The 21,141-nt window shown below is 37.3% G+C and overlaps 1 protein-coding gene across 1 annotated transcript in view; it reads right to left on the bottom strand.

Moving 5' to 3' along the window:
• Window positions 1-21,141, bottom strand: part of EFNB2 (ephrin B2) — a 43,439-nt gene that overhangs the window by 12,523 nt on the left and 9,775 nt on the right. The window contains exon 2 of the mRNA XM_042811036.1: window positions 9,761-10,044. Within this exon, the coding sequence (XP_042666970.1) occupies window positions 9,761-10,044 (284 nt within the window). The remainder of the gene's footprint in view (window positions 1-9,760; window positions 10,045-21,141) is intronic.

The raw sequence follows: 21,141 nt of genomic DNA, 5'->3' as shown, positions 1-21,141 counted from the left end.
CCTAAAGACCATCCAGAAACTCCCACTGGTTCAATTTTATTCTATATATTTTTTTTTTCAAATTAACATACAATTTCTCTTAAACTAAATATTATGGAGTGTTCTAAATACTCTTGCAGCCAGCCTTTTTTCCCGCTCTCCACATGAGGCAAAACTGCTACATGAATGAAGGACAAGAAGAATTTTCCCTTCTTTTTCATATCTCATCATTTCTTAAATTATGTCCTACGTTGCATCTGTCCAAATTGCTATCTAAAATGGATCCACAAACTGTACTCTGCACAGCAAGTAAGCAGCAATGCCCATCTCATTCAAATAAAGCCAGACAAAATGAAGTAAAATAAAAAACAGGCCTCTTCTTGCCTGGAAGAAGGCAAAGGCTCCACAGTGGAATTCGGTGATTCACTTCCCTAACTACTACTCTGAAATGTATCTTGTCCAAATGCAAATGGTGTGACTGGTTGTAATTTGAACGGACTTGTGGATAATAGGGTTCTCTATAAAATTTTCCCTAAAATTCTCCACTTATATTCATATGACAAGAGCGGGGTAGATTTTTTTACTGTTCAATTCTCTGAGGGTGAAGTGTAGGGGACACAACTAAGACAGAGCCAACCGGTTTGTACTGTACAACGTACTTTAAAATGCCTTTTTATTTACCTTGTAAATGACAACTGTTTAATTAAAGGAACATCTCTGGAAATCTGTAGATTCTCCTTACTGAGTCTCACATTGCCTGACTGAAAAAAAGAACTCCCAAATATCAAAGAATTAAGCACAAAATAAGGAGAGAGTACTTGCACAGTTTCCCTCCTTTCCTATACTCAGAATGACTCTACTAATTCCATGTGGACATGGCATCACACAGCAAGAGTACAGGTACAGGAAGAATACAATCATTTCATTTCATTTCATTTTTTAAACAAAGTCTTTCCATTAAGGGAAAAAGAGACAATGAGCAACTTGCACCAAAGAAGCTGTGAGCTCTAACTGGTTTCTGCTGCCTATCATTTTAAAAACAGCACCACATTATCTCTTGGTTAAGGAACACCACAACTTAAGAGTACTAAACTGTACACTATATGCTGCATTATTATCCAATACAGAAGGTCACAGCATCCACCCATCCACAGCAAAAGCCTACTTGTTTCACTGCTGTCGTGTCCCTTTTCTTTCAGAAAGATTTACAGATGATGAAAAAAAAATAAAAGCATCTCAACATTGTACCACTATGAATGACAATTTGTCTTTGATTACAGCTAAGCATTTCTGAAAGTATTTCAGTTGTACATTCACATACTCTGAGAAATGTTTTCAGATAATGATCTACTGTACACATGGTTGATTCTAGTTTACATAAACAAATTATATATTTGTGAGCACTGAAGAAACTGTGGCAGATGTAAGCCCACTAATTATGATATATTCAGTGTATATCAGAATGCATACATCTAAAGCAGATTACTAGCTAGTTAATTTCACAAGCCATGAGCAGTGTTTTTTATACAGTTTATTCTTTCTCCCAGCACACTGCTGGCAAAAGGCTCCCATGGATGAGAATGCCTTCTCACTACCACAGTGAGCTCTGCTTCAGCTGAACAGAACCAACACAATTAGCTACCATTCAAGTTACACTGATTGTCACTAATGACGAGCGGCCTTGCACGAAACAAAATCAGAGGGTTTAATATTAAATGAGGATCTATATTCTATATCATATGAACTCTACCCATTACTCTTCGAAGATGCTCATCTGCCTTGCAAATCTCACGTTTCGGTCTGCAGTACTTGGATAAGAAAGGGTTATAGTGAAAGTTCATATTAAATAAATAAGAAACCTCTTGCTCGTTCTACTGTCACTAATTGCATGCAATGATATTAATGACCCAGTAATTGCTATACGAGTAGCACTGAAGTGGAAAACATCATTCTGAGGCAGAGTTCATCTCTAGGTGGTAGGACTTCACCACTGACTGAGTTAATGCCAAGTGACAGTTCAGAATATAACACTATGGATGAGAAAATGCATCGGTCTCATGGTTATAACAGTTTAGATGGACATGACGTTATTTGCTTTGACCACACAGAGTCCAGCAGTAACCTCAATAAAATGCCACAGTCAGAGTTTGCCCTATAGATGAACCTCATTCCTTTCAGGGGAGATGCTCTGTACTATAACAATCTAGAGCAATTTTCCACATGTTTGCTCCAATAAAAGAATACCTTCATCTCCCACTTTTACATCAAGCACAACAAAAGTGTGCTTTATTGCAAAACACAAAAAGCTATTTACATCATCTAACTATCCTTCAGCAACACAGAGTTTGGCACCTCAGTACTGAGATCAATTATGATACTATTGGATGACTGCACTCTTGGCAAAGATGATCAGAAGTTAAGCAATGTTTTGATTGCTGCATGATTGTTTGTGCACAGAACTTTTAAAAAACTTCTGAATAACTTAATGAGGGAACATTGCTGAAAAAAGCAATATGAATTTTCAAGGTGCTACAGGATATTTAGCTCTTTTCTTTAACAACACTAATGTCTTGATTCTTCTACTATTTCTGCTATGGCAGACTCTGGAATACAGGTGGAATCATAGAGCTGCAGCACAAGCTGAGGTAACCACCTGGGAAGAAGCTCTCCAGAAAAGGCCTTGGGGGTTCTGGTGGACGCCAAATCAATCACAAGCCAGCAATGCACCCTTGCAGCAAAGATGGCCAACAACCCCGTAAGGCTGCACTAGGCAGAGTGCTGTTATTAGGTCTAGGGAGGTGATCCCTTGCAAGTATTCAATCCTGTTGAGACATATGGAGAGCTGCAGCTGGGCCTGGGCTTCCCACTGTGGAAAGGATAGAAAGTTGCAGAGAAAATCCAGCAAGTGACTGTAGAGATGATGAAGGGACTGAAGAAGAGGGTGAGGACCCAGGATTATTCAGCCTGGAGAAGGAGAGGCTCAAGGGGATATTATACATGTGTGTACCTGCTGTGGAGAGTAAGAAATAAAGGTTGAAGCTGCTTTCAGTACCATCAGGATAAGAGGCAATGCGCACCAACTGAAATACTGGGAATGCTATTTGAACTTAAGAAAACATTTTTAGCTGTGAGCCTCAAACAGGTTGTCCCGGCAGGCTCCAGAGTCTCCATCATTGGACATGATCCTGAACAGCCTGCTGTAGCTGATCCTACTTGGGGAGATGCCATTCAAATCCAACCATTCTGTGATTCTGTGAACAACTGCACCATAGCAGTCTAATGCATTTACTTGCTAACACGGAATATTTGAAAAACAATTCCTTCTCAGTTTCCCTGTCAGGATTCAGTTTCAAAGTTGTTTCTCTTACAGAACATCAGTGAGCATAAAGACAAGTCTGCTGCTGCAGTTTAGTTATTTTTTCTGTCGTCTAATCAACTAATTCTGCTAACAAAGGCCTGAACATGCTTTTAAAACCAGGCTTATCAGCTTAGTAGAAACTGTTCTCCAAGTACTACTAAGACAACCTGAAGCTTAATCCTGGTTTTACTCACAAAAAAATATTTGCAAGATTTCTTTGAGACTGAAAAAAAGCAACTGGAAGACTGCCCTTTAGGGCTCAGTTTTATAGTTGGACTTATCAGAAATTAATCCTGAAATACTCTTCCTCCAAAGTTTTCAGGACTGGGTAAAATCAGGAAAGAAAATATAAACTGACATTTAACCCTTTTTTCAGCCATTTCAATCCTGTGCTTTGGCTAATTCAATGCTCAGACAAAAATACATTTCCCATCAGTTCAACTATGTAAAGACTTCAAAGAGAAAAATGATCTCAAATATTTAAAACAGTTTCATTAAAGCCTTAATAAATGCTTACATTTTCCTGGTCTTTTATTTCAGGCATTAAAATACTGTAACAAAGATATGTTGTAAGCAACAGCATACAAGAAAGACTGATCACTCTTTGACACATGCATGCTCATCACATAACTTAAGTGAAAGTTAAATGAGTTTCAGTATGCTGGTGTATTTCTCAGTTTCAGATCACAGTACTTTCCTCATAGCATTGCGTATTTCTTCACAGTACATCCCCACTATTTAAACAGTTACTTATAGTCTGAATAGAAAGCATATAAACCACATGTTCATCCCTACCATCTCCTGCTGCAGATAGTCCTAACAAAGATATATATGTAAATGTAAGAATATATACAACTGTTGAGGACCAGGGCTTAAATTGTTGGTTTTTTTTTTTTGCAAAGTATTGTAATACTGTACTGTGTGTACTATGCATACATATAAAGACTTCTAAATGAGAATATTGTGCTTTTCTTTGTTAATGTACTGTATTTTCAGTATGTATAAATTGTTTATAGGAAACCAATAAAATCAGCAAAGTGACTAAAAATATTAAACAGCTTCCTATGAAATTTTAAATCCTGTTTAATTCTTGAGTACTTCCTGAATAATTCTTCCTCACAAATAATTATTCTTCATTTTCATCTGATTCAGAATACCTGGGGGATGTGGAGGAAGAATAAATGTATTTTTTCATAACATACCATCAATTAACACACTGAGCATTCCTATCTTTCATTTCCCTCCCTAAGGAATAAAGAAATAACAGATTTTCTGCTCAACTATCTCTGTCTACTTTAAAGGAGATAAACGGTCGGTATTGCCTAGGTAATGGCACTAAATATGAACAAAGTCCATCAATCTAAAATTGCCTTATTCTCTTACAAGAAGATCTGTGTGGTCTGGGACAAAACCCCAGAGGGCCATGATTCCATTAATCCTGTAGGTCTTAGACACTGTTAGAAATCTGAAGCTGCACAGACACTGATTTTCTTCTCCAATAATATTATTTGTATGAGCTGTATTTATATTTAATTCAACAAGAGCTAAGTGGCATTGCTGATATATCCCTTAAAAGACTCTCAGCAAAGTCAGCGACTGACCTCTGGATATCATTTTACACTAAGGAATCATTTATCTAATTTGCTGAAGGAGGAGGAAGAGAAAGGAAAGAAAAAAATGGATCTTTGTGCAACTGAAATCAGGGTGGCTATTATCACACAGGCTTTCCTTAATACTATAAGCCCCACCAAAAAATAAATAACATTTGACTGCTGAGCTATACTGTCTGTTTTTAAAAAAGCATCTGTAATGTCTGTACTGCAAAAGAAATAAAATTGAAACTTTAACTGTTTTTGTCCCAGTTTTAGCTAGTTGAGAATTAACCTCAAAACAAAGGAAAATTTACTGTTTTCTTTAGGGTACCTCTTGCTGGGTGTTTGCAGCAATGGAAATGAAGAGTGAATCCTATCTCAAAGAGGTGTCAGAATGTCCAGCCAGGCAGATTAGCTGGTGTTTGGTCAGAATACTAAAATAGCATTTTAATGTAAATCTATTTGGCCAATGCAAAGACATTTATTCTTCCCAACTGGGCTGTATTTCAGGGTGCAATCTATATTGTCCTTTAATGTGTTCTTCCTCAGACAGTTATTGCCCTTTAATTGTAACAGAATGACAAAGTGAAAACATAAAAGCTTTGTGAATTTTTAAACCCAGCTAATGCTAAAGTTTTAGAACAACTGTTTCCATTTTAAAAACCACCACGCTATTAAAAGAATTTATCCAAAACAAAGCACTGCTAGGCAGTATAGCCCTTTAAATCAGTCAGAAGTTGAATACATATATTTTTTAATTTAAGCCAGAGGCCATTTATGTATGTGGGTCATTTGAAAAAAAAAAAAATGACAAAAAAACGTTTAAGGAAAGCTGTATATTGCATTTTGCCAGTGTCAAAGCCAATGAACATCACTAGCTCAGAAAGCTTGGCTAATGAAGTTGCAGGCAGAGCAAGCACTTTAGAGAAACCTTTTGCAGGACCATTCTGCAGCCCTTCCCTGAATCCCAAATATTCTTCACTGACCAAAAAAATCCACAATTTCAGTGAACAAATTTTGAGCAGGTAAAATTTCATTTCATTTTAAGCAATGTATGATTTTTTTTTACACTGACGGTGCTGGCATATAACCCTCATTTTATATAGAAGAGATGAAGTGAGAAGAGGACGGGCTTGCTTGGTCAAAGTAGTCTGAAGGCAAGAGGCAGCACAGCACTCCTTTCCCTCAGGCTGTGCGGTTTCTTGCAGGGTTCCCTGAGGCACCCCATCATTGCAAACTCAGCGTACTGCAGCTCTCCCCATACCCTGTGACTAGGGCCAAGTTTGTCAGGAAGAGATCAGGACAATTCCTATGCACCATAACAAAATATCTTTGGCACAGTGCATATGCCTGTACTGCTCTACCACATCTTCTACCCATAGAAGAAATGCTGCAGCTGAGTGGCACAGAAGCAATTACACAATAACCCAAACTTACAGAGCCATCTCCTACAATCGAGGAAGTCCCCATTCATTCTGAGCAATCTACACAGCAGAAAACTATAATTCATTCCTAAAGCACGCAAAGACATAAAAGGATTTTTTGATGCAAACATTAGAATTTCAAATCTACATACCCTTGTTCCGCTTAACTTTGCCCTTTGCACAGGTATTTATGTTGTTTGGCATGGTGTATCTTCATGCATTTGATTAAGGATTTCCTTAGAGACTTATGATATGTTGGCTAAATGGTTGAATATTTTAAGATAATCTAACATTAATATATCCATGATCTCAAGGGCATTTGACCTTCTGCTGAAAAGAGATCATGTAGCTATTGGAAAATGAATCTATTAGTTTCCCAGGAACCAAAAACTGATGATGGTAAAGAAGTGAAAAGAAAGGACATTCTGTTACATCACTTATTCCCTTACACAATACTATTCAGTATCATCTTTCTAAGTACCACAATTCACAGAATTAACTCTTTGAATACTGGAACCTGTATACTGAGAAGTATATTGCCCTGCTGTTGTTGCAAGAAATTGATTAGATTTAGCTTATTTTGGGACTAAAATACCATTAAATATGAAAAGAAGTATCTGAAACTTACAATCATTTCTACTTTTTAAAAAAAAAAAAAAAAAAAAGTGAAATGGGGAATGAGAAAAGTTACATCTTTTATATGCTTAGACCCAGGGAAGAAGTGAGTAGAAAAGTTCTTCTACTATATCTGTCATGAATACATCTAAGTGATATATAAATTTATGGCTTGAAGAATTCATGTACAATCACATTTCCCTAAAGGCACACAGGGCTCAGGAAGCTTTTTATCCTGTGTTATAACTCCTCTGCTTTGTTACTTAAAGGCTCCCAAAATGACTAACACCTTAACGTAAATAGAGATTTTACTGTATAATACAGCTTCACAAACCACATATAATTAGATTAAAAAAAAAAGAAAAAACAACAACAACAAAAAACATACCATGGTTTCAAATAATGGCAAGATGATAAGGGTACATGACAATGCAGAGAACTTAAGGGCTGACAGCAGCATGCCTGCATAAGCAGCATAAGACATAGCCACAGCCAGTGCTGAACCAATGCTGGACTCAGTAAACTGGCATCTCAGGCTGTTTGATGCCCTTACTCAGGGGAATACAAGATCCAAGAGTACCTCAAAATCAAAAGCTGGCGTATAAAATGCACTGATGTATTCGCTTCAAAGCAATCCCCCTCACCTCCAAATACTCCAAACATCAACAATAAAACCAACAAAATTCCCAAACAAACAGAAAGGAAAGAGAAGAAAGGGGAGCAATGTTTGTGCTTCTGAGTCAGTGGGAGGGAGATGGGGTGCACTTCTCATTCGGGTCTGAGCACAGCTGGTGATTTACAGGTCTGGTAATAAGGACTTACACAAATGATTTATGGGCTAATTTGCATACATGATTAAGATGCATTGTATTACTTAAAAAAAGACAGTAAACAACCTGACTATCAGAACTTGTACCTGACAAGGCTGTATGTACTAGGTCATAAGCTTCTGAACACAAACTGTTAAAATGCTGTCTAGTCCTAGTGTCTCTGTAGTGTCCTAGCTGAGACACAGCCTAGTTTCCTGCCCCTCGTCATGTTTTTGAGGGCATTTTGATTACGTTGCTTTCTTCCATGAAAAACAAACAAACAAAAAAAAAGCCCAGAGAGTTTTAGTTTAAGGATGGTTGGATTACCATGGCTGTTTTTTTCAACCTATTGAAATGTAGGGGTATTCTGCTTCAGATGAGTTAGTAGGCTAGCAATACATGATAAATCAGTAATTTGTTTATGCCAAATTGGGCAAAGAAGGTAATATTCTAAGGCAGTCCAGTTTTATTGCAAGGCCAGTGTGACTTTTGAGGTATTAGACTGAAGTCTCAGCAAATTCTATCAACCAAACTCTCGCTTCAGAAAGCGCAACGTCTATTATGTCTTCTTGCTGTAATGAAATAATTATACAAAATTAATGAAAATGACTCGTACTTGATAATTCTGTGGGTAAATCCATGACATGGATAAGACAGAACTGACAGTGTGACAGAAAGCCCTGTTTGTGCCCACAGTTTTCAAGCAATAACTGTAACAGTGCAATTCACTCCATTATAGCTGGTTTGTTGTGAGTTTTCTAAAAACTAGAACTCAATAATGTATTTCACCATCAAAACCAATGATTTGAGAATGGCCATTTTTATGCTGCACACTCTCTGTGGCATTTCAGACAACTATCTCTCAGCATCTAATCTTACTCCAGTAAATCCAACTGGATTTCAGTGGGAACTTTGACAAAGCTAAATGCTATGTAAGCAGCATCAGGTTTTTATTTACTCCCTGACTAAACTGAGTTAAGTGATCGCTTTGTCAAACCTTAAAAAGCAAGCAGTGTTTTATATCTCCCATGTTTGTTATTTAGTAAAATATGTTATTTCTATATATATTAAATACCATGAATTCTTACTTTGTTTCTATGACACACAACTTATATTCCACATAATGACACAGCATGTTCCATTATGACTGCAACTAGAATTAATTTATATTTAAAGCATTTCCATTCCCATTTTTGAAGTACTTACTTAGTGCACTGGTAAAATTACCAATAATTTAAACTAAGAAAAGAAGAAATATATAATGTTGCAGACATTACATGAAATAGTTATCAGCCTATTTGAACAATCCAATTTCAAGAAAATGGGAGAAATAAGACATACTAGTAGGTGACTTCATTGTAAATGCAAATCAGCCAATGCATAGTATCACAGAAAGGCTTAGCTTGGAAAAGACCTCAGAAACCAACCAGTTCCAACCTCCCTGTCATGGGCAGGGTTGCCTTTCACCAGATCAGAATATCCAGGTTCCCATTCAACCTGGCCTTGAACACCTCCAGGGATGGGGAATCTACAGTTTCTGAGGGCAAACTGTTCCAGTGCCTCACCACCCTCTGAATAAAGAATTTCTACCTAACATATAACTAAATCTCCCCTCTTCTGGCTTTAAAACATTCCACCTTGTACTGTCACTATAAGACCATATAAAAAGTCTCTCTCCAGCTTTAAAAGCTGCGCACAACTTTCCAGTGTGAATACAGGACATGATATTGTGCGCAAAAGGAGCAGCTCTTTGCAGGCACAGAAGTACAGTCTGATTTGATTTGCACAAATCAAGGAAAAAAAAGACAGAGGCCCTATGAAACTTAGCAGTAATATCAAAACATGTTGCCAAGAAAATATTTTCAGGTAAAAAAATACAAACCCATTTGGAGTCTTCTTGGTTTGCTTATAGCAAATGAGACAAAATACAAAGGAACAAACAATGATAATATAAAGAATGAATGACTGTTATTTTGAACTTACATATGACGTAATAATCTTTGTTCTTCTGAAATTCCAGGCCCCAGAGATTAGGGCTGAATTCTTGAAATTTGATGGTAAACTTAACATCTTGATCTGGCTTGGCACAGTTGAGTAGAGGTGTATTGTCCTTTCTAATAGCACAGCTATCTGCTTGGTCTTTATCAACCATGTAGACCTTATAATATTCATACTGGCCAACAGTTTTAGAGTCCACCTTTGGGCATATAATATCCAGTTTGTCTCCTATCTGTGGATATAGTACCAATCCTTGTCCGGGAAGGAATCTAAAAAGAGAAAAAGAAAAAAAGAGAAAGAAAAAAAGGAAAATGTGAAACACTTGACAAATTCACATTCAGAAAACTAGCAATTAAAATGGACAGAAAGGAACAAATACACAGTTTCCAAAACCAAAATGACAGTGTAAACAAACTAGATCTTAATAGTCTGGGCCTGACTCAATATCAGCAAGATGTTTATTTAGATCTTTGAAATTACGGATGCATTGAGTTTTATAGCCAAAGTTCTCTGTTTTGGGAACTCTAGAAGGTTCTGTATCTGGGGCAGCACCACAGTTTCTTCCACATTTGGCCACTTGCAGCAGCCATTGCAGGCTACAATCCTGTCTTTCCACGTTGGTAACATTTCTAATATTCTTGCACATATTTTGCTAATTTTGGATATGGGAGAATGACAAGAATGATTGCTCATTTGGAGCAGCCACATGGGAAAGGAAGCAACTTAGACTTTCAGACTTAACATATTGAAACGTTGATTAATGTTACTGGTATAGCACAAAAGAACATCAGTCACTCATCAGGATGATTTTTACAGATCTAGGATGGACTGGAGATCTACTTGAGCCAAGGACAGCACATGCTTCCAATAAAACACTCTTTCAAGATGGTGTGATTGCTACACTACAGTGATTTCTCTGTAAACTCATCATTATCTTTTTTTTTTTTTTTTCCTTGTGCTATAAATGAAATACAGGCTTGCTTTTGCGTTTGTATACATGGAGACTTCTCACATAGACTGGCAGAAAGCTTTAGTGTTTGGGGTCAGACTTCATATGTTATCTTTTTCATCATTATTAGTTACCAGGCAAATCTCACTACTTCTTCACTAATGAAAAATATAAATAATTACATATAGTACTGTTTTATCCACAAGTCAAGAAGCCTCCTTCTCACAAGTACAAAAGCCACAGCAGGTTCGTTTGTTCATTTCTTTTCTCCTTAAGATATATTTGCTCAATTAATGCCAGGAAGCATAGTTTTAGAACTACAGCCAATGATACAATGTCCTCTAATGCACAGACCTAAAAGTCTGACTCTCTTTTCTCTTTCTCCTGTCTGCCAGCCTTTTCCAAAGAGCTTCCTTAATGGGGAATCAGCCTGAAAAACTGACTGAAACAATTGCTGCCTAATGAACACCCTTCTACAAGAGCTAGCGCTAAACAGCACACATAGTAAATCTAGCTTATTCACAGGCAGCCTTCCTGGAAACTTATTAGAATATTAAGGCTCAGGAACAAAACTGTAGGCGTAGATTACTCCCAGCCTTTTGCTTTGCTAAAGGAGCCCACCAGCAAGCAGCACTACTGGAAGAGAACCTACAAAATGAGGAAAAAAAGTAGGATGCAATGCCCCAAATTTCAAACACATCATTTGCAACTGCTTGCTCCCATACAATGAGAGTTTATGATCTGTGCTAATTGAGTGGGATTATTTTCACTCACAAAGCCTATGTAAGAATTATATTTGTTGTGAAGCAGCAAGTAGAAGGACAAAGACATGTAATTACAGATTTAGGGGAAAAGAACAATGAAATGTTGTGGCAAGAAGAGAGACTGTTGATGCATAAATCACTGTGCTCCTTTGTGTCGTGCAGTCTAATTTCCAGACTATAGAAACCAGGCTTGGCCACGACTGTGCGAATACACGTACACTGGAGACAGGACGAAGCTGCACCACCTCCTTCAGTTCCCAGACACAACATAAGAATGCAGTGACTACCACATCCCTCAAACTGAAATGGCACCAGAAATGCAAAGGTGGAAATACATCCTCCTTGGAGTCGCCAGCCCTGTGAGGAGCTACCAAGGGAGTGTCTGGCTCTGCAAGGGCACATCAGAAATGCGGAAAGAACTACCGCAGCAGGCAATGTTTCCAAGAGAGTAGCATGGATTCTGACTCAGCCCTTCCTGTGGGAACAATTCTGGCCAGGCAAAGGCAAAGCAACAACATTTCTGGGCTAACCCAGGTCACTGACAGCTGTTATCATCTTGTCTGACCACAACCCAAACTAATGCTGCAGGAGATGAACATTACCCTGTTTCCATCCACCTGCATGCCAGGACAAATGCAATCCTCCTGCTGTTAGTTCTTCATATCATGGAAACGTTTAAGGTTTTTTCAAGGAAGGCCCTTTGCTTTTTAACTGACTAATTTAGATTTGTGTTCTTAACAAATGCAAAATTCATAAGGTTAGAAACATGCACCTGTCTGTCAATATCAATTAAAATGACCTAAAAAACTGCTGTCAAAGAACAAAAAAAGCTAAAATCTAACCTTGGATTTCATATATAGATTTGTATGATCAACTAGCAGCAATGTATGTTCTCCGTGAAAATTCTGAGCACAATCAGGACAAGTTCAGGGATAGCAGGGAAGCAATTCTCAGAAACAGCCATCAGACGGAAAGCACACTCATGTACCCTGGTTAAGCAGCCAGGAATTGCCCCATAAAAAGCAAAGGACAAAACCACCCCCAGCAGACAGCTAAAGCACATTTTACAAGAGCTTTAACCCAGGAACTCGTTAGACTTTATGGCAGGGGAATACTCTCACTATGCGCCTGCAGTCTGTACAGTTTCAGCATTAAACTCAGTAAATCTGCTTCCACTTCAGTTTCTCAACTTTTAGGATCTAACGCTGATAGGATTAGGAAAGAAAAAAGGCTGAAATTGAAAGGATTAATCAGAGAACTTGATCATACTGCGTTTTTATTTTCGACAGCTTGTAGTTTTGACTGTGACCTTTACAAGAAAGATAATTTTGCTATCCTTAGTATAACTCAGTAAAACTAGTTTTACTTTCCTTACTTCCTTACAACAATAAAGCACAAATGTGGATGGAGAGAATAAAAAAGCTTCACCTCATGCATTTCAGTTTGACCACAACAACTCAGTGACCACTCCTAACCAGACGACACTGCTACCCCTCTCTGTTTGCACAGTACTTGAGCTACTGTATTTTCACAAAGACTTAAAGTAAATTATTTGCTGGGTAACAAGCATTTCCTGAAACTGCTTAATGACAAGGAACAAGATTAAGACAACTATTTTATGACACTACTCCAACAACTTTACATCCCAGAAAAATAAAAGGGGGTTGGGGGGGGCTTGTTAATATATACTTGGCCTTGGTAGAGGCCAATAAAAAATTCAGTGAGGCTGAATTCATCCTAAATCTTTATTTCTGCAAGTGTTGGTGTAGCCTTAAGTATTCTAGGATATAAACACACTTGTAGGGCTGCATCTGTAAAAAATAAAGTTGATTAATTGGGTTTATATTTGAAGTGGGCATGCGCCTTCAGTGACTAAAAAAATTTTTTTTTTATCCAAACAGAAATATATTAAGGATGGATCAAGAGGTTTCCAGAGTCCTGCAGATGACTCTCAGGGAGGCTGCATTACATCCATGGTTGCTTAGGATACTTACATGGCTCTTTGAGCAGTCAGGAGCAGTGACAGCGCCAGAGCCATTGCTTTCTGTAAAAAGCTAACTTCCTAACTTTCTGCTTCTCAAATATAAATTCTCACTACTGGGAAAGTTACATACCAATGCAGGTTCCTGTACCCCAACAGAAACGTAAAAAAAAAAACAAAAACTCAGCTAGTTTCCTGACTCATTTGTTCTAGTAGCCAGATAAAATGACAGGGGCATTTGAACAATCTTATCCACAATTAGTAATAGCATTTTCTGTGAGAAAGCACAGGAAAGTAAAAGAAGTACAGTAAAAATGCTGTATGATGAAATTAATCCACTTTCTGTCTGGGAGTTTTGGATACAGAGGACATTTTTGCTGGCAGCCCCAAATTGGTGTATTGTGGGTGACACATGACATCTGTGCAAAGCCCATGGATGTGAAACCCTCCCACACACATCCAGCTAGTCATGCAGCTTAGTGAAAAACAGCAAAATACAGAGTTCTCAAAGCTTTTTAAAAATAAGTTATGCTTAGCTCAAAAAATCACATGCTGCAGTAAGTGGGAAAAAAATAACAGAAAAAAAGGAGCACTCTCTTCCTCACTCCCATCAGTGCTATAGTAATTTTCAGCACTTTACTTTTTTTAAGGTCCTACAGTTCCTGGGCATTAATGTGTCCTAAGTGGTTCAAGTCCTAGAAAAGTTAAATTTGATTTTTTTTATTTAATTAAAAAATACAGTTTCAAACAGCTTTCTTAAGGACAGCACTTTCGTTGGATTCACAGCACATTCTCACAGGCTAAATATTAATGGAACTTTCCTTAATGATAACCATTCAAACCTGCCTAATTACATAATAGCAAATTCTTAATAAAATTAGAACTCTATCTGCCAAAAGATTTTTTTCACTGAGAATATTTGACTGTTCCTCACTAGACAACCATTTCCGAAGCTGCAAAAGTGTCAACAGATTTTTTTTTCAAAGAAATAAATTTTAGAAAGATTTTTTAAATAAACAGTGATGTAAAAAATATGTTGGCATACTCTTCATAACTTGTAAAATTTTATATATATATATATACACACACACACATGCAAGACACTTATCTTTAACTATGCCCTAGTAATTATTAAATAAATGCAGTTTTAGAGAGCATGTTACTACTTGTTGAGAGTCTCTTATATTTAACTGGGGAAACAGTGCCAAAATTCTGTTCTTGAATACCTTACCTGAACTAATCAGTGTAGGCGGTTAGTTTTAAATTAATATAACAAAAACAACCCTAGAAATGTGAACAATCAAGAGGCTTCTTAAAATACAGCCTGAAACCTTCTGTTGGGGAATCCTACCCACTTAGCTTTATGAAGTTTAAATACCAGTCTGACTTTAAAATTATTCATTGAAAAGTTTTATTCAGGAAATGTCATGAACACTAATAGCACAGTGTTAGTCCGTTAGTCCGTTACTTGTGCAAGTGCAAATGGAATACAGAATAGCATGTCACACACTGGTCTTTATTGTTTAAAAAGAATGGTTATTAATAGTTTGTGTATTCATCATCTGGCTTTTGAGAAAAAAAAAAATAAATTAGATCTTGAACATCATTTTGTCTACAGGAAAAGAATTAAGCAAAGCAAAGCTCCTAACAGAGCTTCATGCAAAGCACATAAAAAGTTCTAGGAAAGGGTCCTAGTAATTTTAGTGATGTAGCAGTGCCTAACCATAGCCTGCTGAATGAGCTGAAAATGTGTACTGATTCCTAAAGATTTGAACTGAAAAAAAATCCAAAAACACAGACCAAAGTCCTCTATAAAATGAGTCTTTTGCTTCTTGCAGAGCTTTCATATTAGTTTCTGTCATATCCAGTATTACACATAAAGACACACCATGTGGATATAAGATATACACCCAGTTATAAACCCCAAATGCTTTTTTTCCAGATTCAAGTGATTGTATAGGACTGATCTCATGCCAGTTTAAATGGATTAAGCGAACAAGAATTCAATGAAAACAGGATCAGTAACTGCTATGGAACAGACAGAAAAACAGGCTTCATCAAAAAAGATTAATGTGGAGTCTTTGTCTCAAAACGAGTAAGGAACTCAGTTAAAAAGAAAGGCACAACTCTTACATGAACTCTGCAAGAAAAATTACCATAGACTTAACACAGTAAAATGATAGATCTGGCTTTATACAGAGACTAACAAATGAAACTTTGAAAACACAAGAGGAGACACATCTAATACTATTAACATTCTTTTAAGTGAGTTTTGGAAGCTGCTTTTCTTTGCTAGTGCATATTATTAAATTATTTTAATACTATAAAAAGGCTTTTACAGAATATATTAAATAGGTATGTTGTTGAATTTCAATAAAATTTAAGAAGTTTGATCTGCTAAACTTTGTTTATATGCAACATTTTTCCAGGCAGTTAATGAAACTAAACCAATGGTTACTTGCATAAAAAGGAATTGAAGAATGGTAAACAAATATATTCACATCCTTTAGAATCTTTAATGTTAAGCACCACATTACACAAAGCCAAATTATGAAATACAGTAGCACAGGTTTCTGAAGCTCCGGCTCTTGTGTTTCTCATTTCCATTGGAATGGAAGAGTCTCTACAGGGGGCTCAGCAGCTTCTGTAGTTAACCCCTGCAGAAAGCCCATAAATACACTGAAACAGTTCACTGAAACTGTAACTCGGCTCTATTCTGGGTTTTGCCATACACCATTTTGCCCTTCCCCTTTTTTCACCTCCTCATGGCCCATCTTTTTTTACCTCCCCAGTAGCCCATCTTCTTTCAGGCCTCCTGAGAGAAAGCCTTGCAGTGCACTGAAAGAGGGAACACTCACGGATTTATTTTCTTTTAAACACCACCCTGGAGACAAAATGGTGGAAAAAAAAAAAAAAAAAAAAAAAAAAAAGTGCCACCATTTTGTCTCTCAAGTAGCCACACAAATTGATGCCGCTCTCTGTGCCTTTTCCTGAACCCTCATTGAAGTCAGTTGCAAAACATCCACTGACTCCACTAGGGCATGCTCATGTAACACACTCACAAATGAATGCTTAGCTTCCTGTACAAAAAGGAGTATTTAATGTGTTTACTCAAAATTCTAAACAGACAGAGAACAAAGCATGCATGAAATTTTAGTTGTTTCATTTAGCAATTCGTTATTCAACCCTTTGTAAAATACCACAGGAAAGCATTCAAAATACAGCAAATAATTTTTTATAGGCATAAGAATTTGCTGAGAGTGCATACACTTTTCTCCAAATAAGACTTTTTTTTTGCATGGATCTGCAAGATTTGACAGTCAAATTGTACCATCACATCACAGTCCTTAAGGCGCAGAGCTTGCAGTGTATAGTGGAACACCCACAGACACAATGACTCTTCAAACACATTGGGAAATGCCTCCTTGAACGATGTGTCATGATAACCAAATAACTCCTGTGACTATTGCTGCTGCAGACATATATATGCTCACTTCTACTTTCCATTCAGTGTAAGAGTCACAAATCTAAAGCAGCCTTGCACTTGACAGAGCCCAATACCTGCAACAGTGGCAAGTCTGGTAATAACCATACCTACTTCTTCATTTCCCTATAGATGGAAGGTCACCTGGAGCCTGACACAAGATACATCGTTTTGGAGACTCTTCCATGCCTAGGGCCTTGCTGTACAGCTGAATTCCTGCTGTTCCTGCTGCCAGAAATGGGCTAGCTTTGCTGGAAAAACACCCTTTTCCTTGCCGCTTGGTTCTCACACACAAAGCAAAGCAAAAAAATAAAAATAAAAACCACCTAGTTATATAAATAAAATCTTCAGATCATCTTGAGCTTTGCCTATCCCTTGACATAAACCCAGGCTGTAAAATTAATGTGCAGTTTTCCTCCTGTAAAAGGAAAGCACATTTTCCTCAGCCTTAAAAACTTCTCTGAGAGCAAACATCTATCTAGGCTTTTTTTGTTTGTTTCTAGATTCTTTGGTTTTTTGTTTGTTTATTTTGTTGTTGTTGTTGCCTGTGGAACAGTCAGTCTATATCAAAGGGAAACAAGATCTGGATTTTTTTCACAAAGCAGTGCATACGTTAAGGCTTGTAACACTGAAAATTTATGCAATTTGATATTTTATCAATGATGGTGAAGGATTTTTTATTAGGTTTTATATTTAACTTTTCTACTTGATCTTCACATAAAGCACTATTATTACCAATTAACTTTTTGTATTACTGTGCATAAAGCAGTTACTGCTTTGCTAGAAGCACATACAGTACTACAGAATTGTGATCTACTTACTAAATCAATGCTGGTTATCATCAAAGAACCCTAATGTGCTTCAGAACAGGCTGCTAATTAAGAGGAGAAAAAAAAAGAAGAAAAAAAAAAAAAAAGATGGATAAGACCAACATTTAACTTGTAAGTGTATTAAGTGTGTTGTAATATAATTTCATCAGCATTTACAAAAATATGAACCATCACAACAGTGCTGGACTTATTTAACTTCAACAAAGAGGGAATTACTCCTCAAATTGTTGCCTGCTATCTCTCACGTACAAGCATGCAGACACACAAACACACTCTCTCTTTTACTGCAGCTCAGCAGAAACATGCTTTCTACGGGAGTTTAAAAACTGCAAGTGGCTGCACTGGAGAGCAGAAGCCACTCTGTATAAATGGCTTATTCTGAGGAATTTCTGAAAGAGAAAACACTCAGTAGGTGCATTGTAATTAGTTGCTCTTTCTAGTTACCTCTTGACAAATGATGCATGTGGGTCTGGATGGGAGCCCAACTCTTGACCCATGCCACCACTACACACTTCAGTACTTCAAGCAGAAACCTCTAGCCTCAGCACTCTTTTCATTTTGTTTTTCCAGAAAGGCAGCATTGGTAGTGCACAAAATGAGAACTAGACATGATTAGCAATGTTGGAATTCTTTCAGAAATGCTTCATATAGCTATGCCCTAAATATATCTGAGGGCAGCCTTCCGCCTTCAATTCCTTCCAAATATGTAGCATGTTTCAGGATTAGGTTAAAGGACAGAACATGGACACATAAACTCCGAGCACTGTTCCCACAATGCTTACAGACACACTTTTGCTATATTTGCGAGCTTTTCAAACAGAAGATATTCATATGATCATTATTCTAGATATAGAAGATTATAAGCCCGTTGAGAAATACAACTTTTAGCACAAAAAAAAGCACCTTTTAAAAAATAAACATTTTTTGGATAGCACTTTACTGCCCCCTTTTGCACTTTAACATTAGAACAGGTTTCAACATATGCATGCTTTTATGAAACACTGTTAAGAAATAGGTTAAGACAACGGCACAGTGTTTATACAGTAAGAGATTATCAGGCACTGCTCTGGGGACATTGTCTACTTACCTGAACTGTAAACAAGTGAAACATCTAGCTTTCATTGTCCCTAATTTTCCATAGAAGACATCGGTAAAGGGTGGTTTAAATGACCATTTTCCATTTCAATCTGCATGTACATAGGAAACGGAGAAAGAACTAGTGTTCATTAACACTAGTTGTCCTTCTGTCACAATTTTCTAAAGCACAGATCATCTGCAACTTGAATTTGGTTTTATTCAACAGGAAGAAAAGAATGACAAAGGGCTTTCTAGTCCGAGGCCATTCATGTGTTAGCAATCTCTTAACTGAAAGGATGGGTGTATCCTTCAGAAGAAAACTTCACAAACTGGCAGGCAAGGATATTTTCATGAAAGGTGAAGACAAGAAGCCTAGACATTCAAATACCCTGCAAGCCTACAGGCATAAACCCGTTCTGCAACTCCACACTGCAATTACAGTCAGTGCAGAATTCATGTGTGTCTGTGTGTGTCCACATATATCTACAAAAGATAATAAATCTATAGTCTAGTGGCCAGTTATTTACAAAATACTAATTCATTATGACAGAGCCAGAGGGGGACTCGTCCTACCCTCACCCTCAGCTTCCACTTGACAAAGTCCATGTGCTGCTGCGTACGCTTGTATTTAAACTTAATCCATTTTCCTCTGTCATCCTACAATTACAATACAAGTCACAATAATATTAAATTTCACTGCCTACAGCATTGCACAATTGAACCATTACTGTAATGAAAACTGACTCCCTTTGATATTAACACTGGTGTTTTCTCTCATTTGCTAGCCATGAAATACAGGAAGAGACCAATGTTGTTTTAATTAAAGAATTGTTGTTCAAAATACGCTACTGGGAATATTAAAGTAGTTCTTTACTCTCTCAGCAAAGATAATCAGGTATTTATATGGTTTGGGTTTTTGAAAAAAATAAAAGAAGTCTGTGCCATGGATTCAGCGTAACACAAAACCACTGCTCTACTTGTGCTCACAGAAGCAGGGCATGCCAAACCTAAGAATCATGGCGCTTTGTTGAAAAGATGCAGAGCGGTAGTTAGCATGGAACACAAAGTCAAACCAAACCATGTGTGCTTCTTACAGAAGTCACTGAAGTCTTTGCTGTTAGAAATCTAACAGAGACCAGCTGGCATTTGCCAAAAAAACACTTTTCAAGAAGAGCACTGTAAATCACAGGCTATGGATGGGAGAAATAAACAATGAAAACAGATTGTTCTATTGCTGCGCTGTTCTGCACTCTTCTCCACCATTTTTATTACAGAAACAAATCTTATGTCAGCCACAACACAGGGAAACAAACCAAGGTTTTTGGTCTTCCTCCTCTTGACTACAATTTGTTCACACCTGTACAGTCTTGTCCCAAGACATGCTTCAAGCAAAGTCTATAAAAGAGGGCAGGGACTGTCTTGTTTCTTGATGAGACATTAATTATCAGTGATGATATCTCAAATTCAAAGAAAAAAAAATTCAGCTGCTTTGCAGTTGTTAGAAAAGATATTACTGCATACCATTTGCCTGCATAAGGAAACAGTGGAAGCGGAACAAGTTGTTAAGCCGCAACATTCAGGAAAAGCTAGGCCAAATCAACTACACCATCATAAGACAAAACAAATGCATTTTGGCAAACCTTTGCTTCGCAAAGATTTTCACAATTTAGCTACAACTCTCTTTATCTCCTATATTGCATTCTTTTCCTATTTATTAAAAAAATACAGGTCTGGATGGGAAAAAATGACCTTGAGCAAAAAAAAAAAAAAACAACAAATGAAACACCTGTACCTCACATTAAGCCAGTGTAGGGATCCTATGTTAAATACCAACTTTTTTGAAGTTTGATTTGCAGAAGCAGAACAAAATATATTTGCTGCTGCCACTTCCAAGACAGCAGTAACATCTGAACTACTAAAAATCAGCTTTTGGATTGCAGTGGTGAGCCTCTCAAATTAAGATAAACTGACTGTAGAATGGTTTATACACTCCTGCAAAGGTCCAGAGGTGTACTCATCACTAGACTGGAAATCCCTACCCAGCTGGAAAAGGGGTTCACCAAGCAGCTGGAGACTGCAGGAGCCTCAGCCACTCCATTTGACTCCACTCACTGCTCTGCATTTGGCAAAGTTTTGTCTCAGCCTCTAGCACAGGCAGGTTCAGAATAGCCATTTAGGAACCAATGGGTTACCTTTCAGGGGGTACACCTATACTGGTTTGGGGATCAGCAGATTTGTTCACAGCAAACAGTTGTCTGTAAAATGCATTAGCATCACACTG

This window comes from Centrocercus urophasianus, unplaced genomic scaffold, assembly GCF_019232065.1.
Source record: "Centrocercus urophasianus isolate 14NV4802_14NV808 unplaced genomic scaffold, USGS_Curo_1.0 seq_12, whole genome shotgun sequence".
NCBI lineage: Eukaryota > Metazoa > Chordata > Aves > Galliformes > Phasianidae > Centrocercus > Centrocercus urophasianus.
This window is presented reverse-complemented; position numbering and strand designations above follow the sequence as displayed.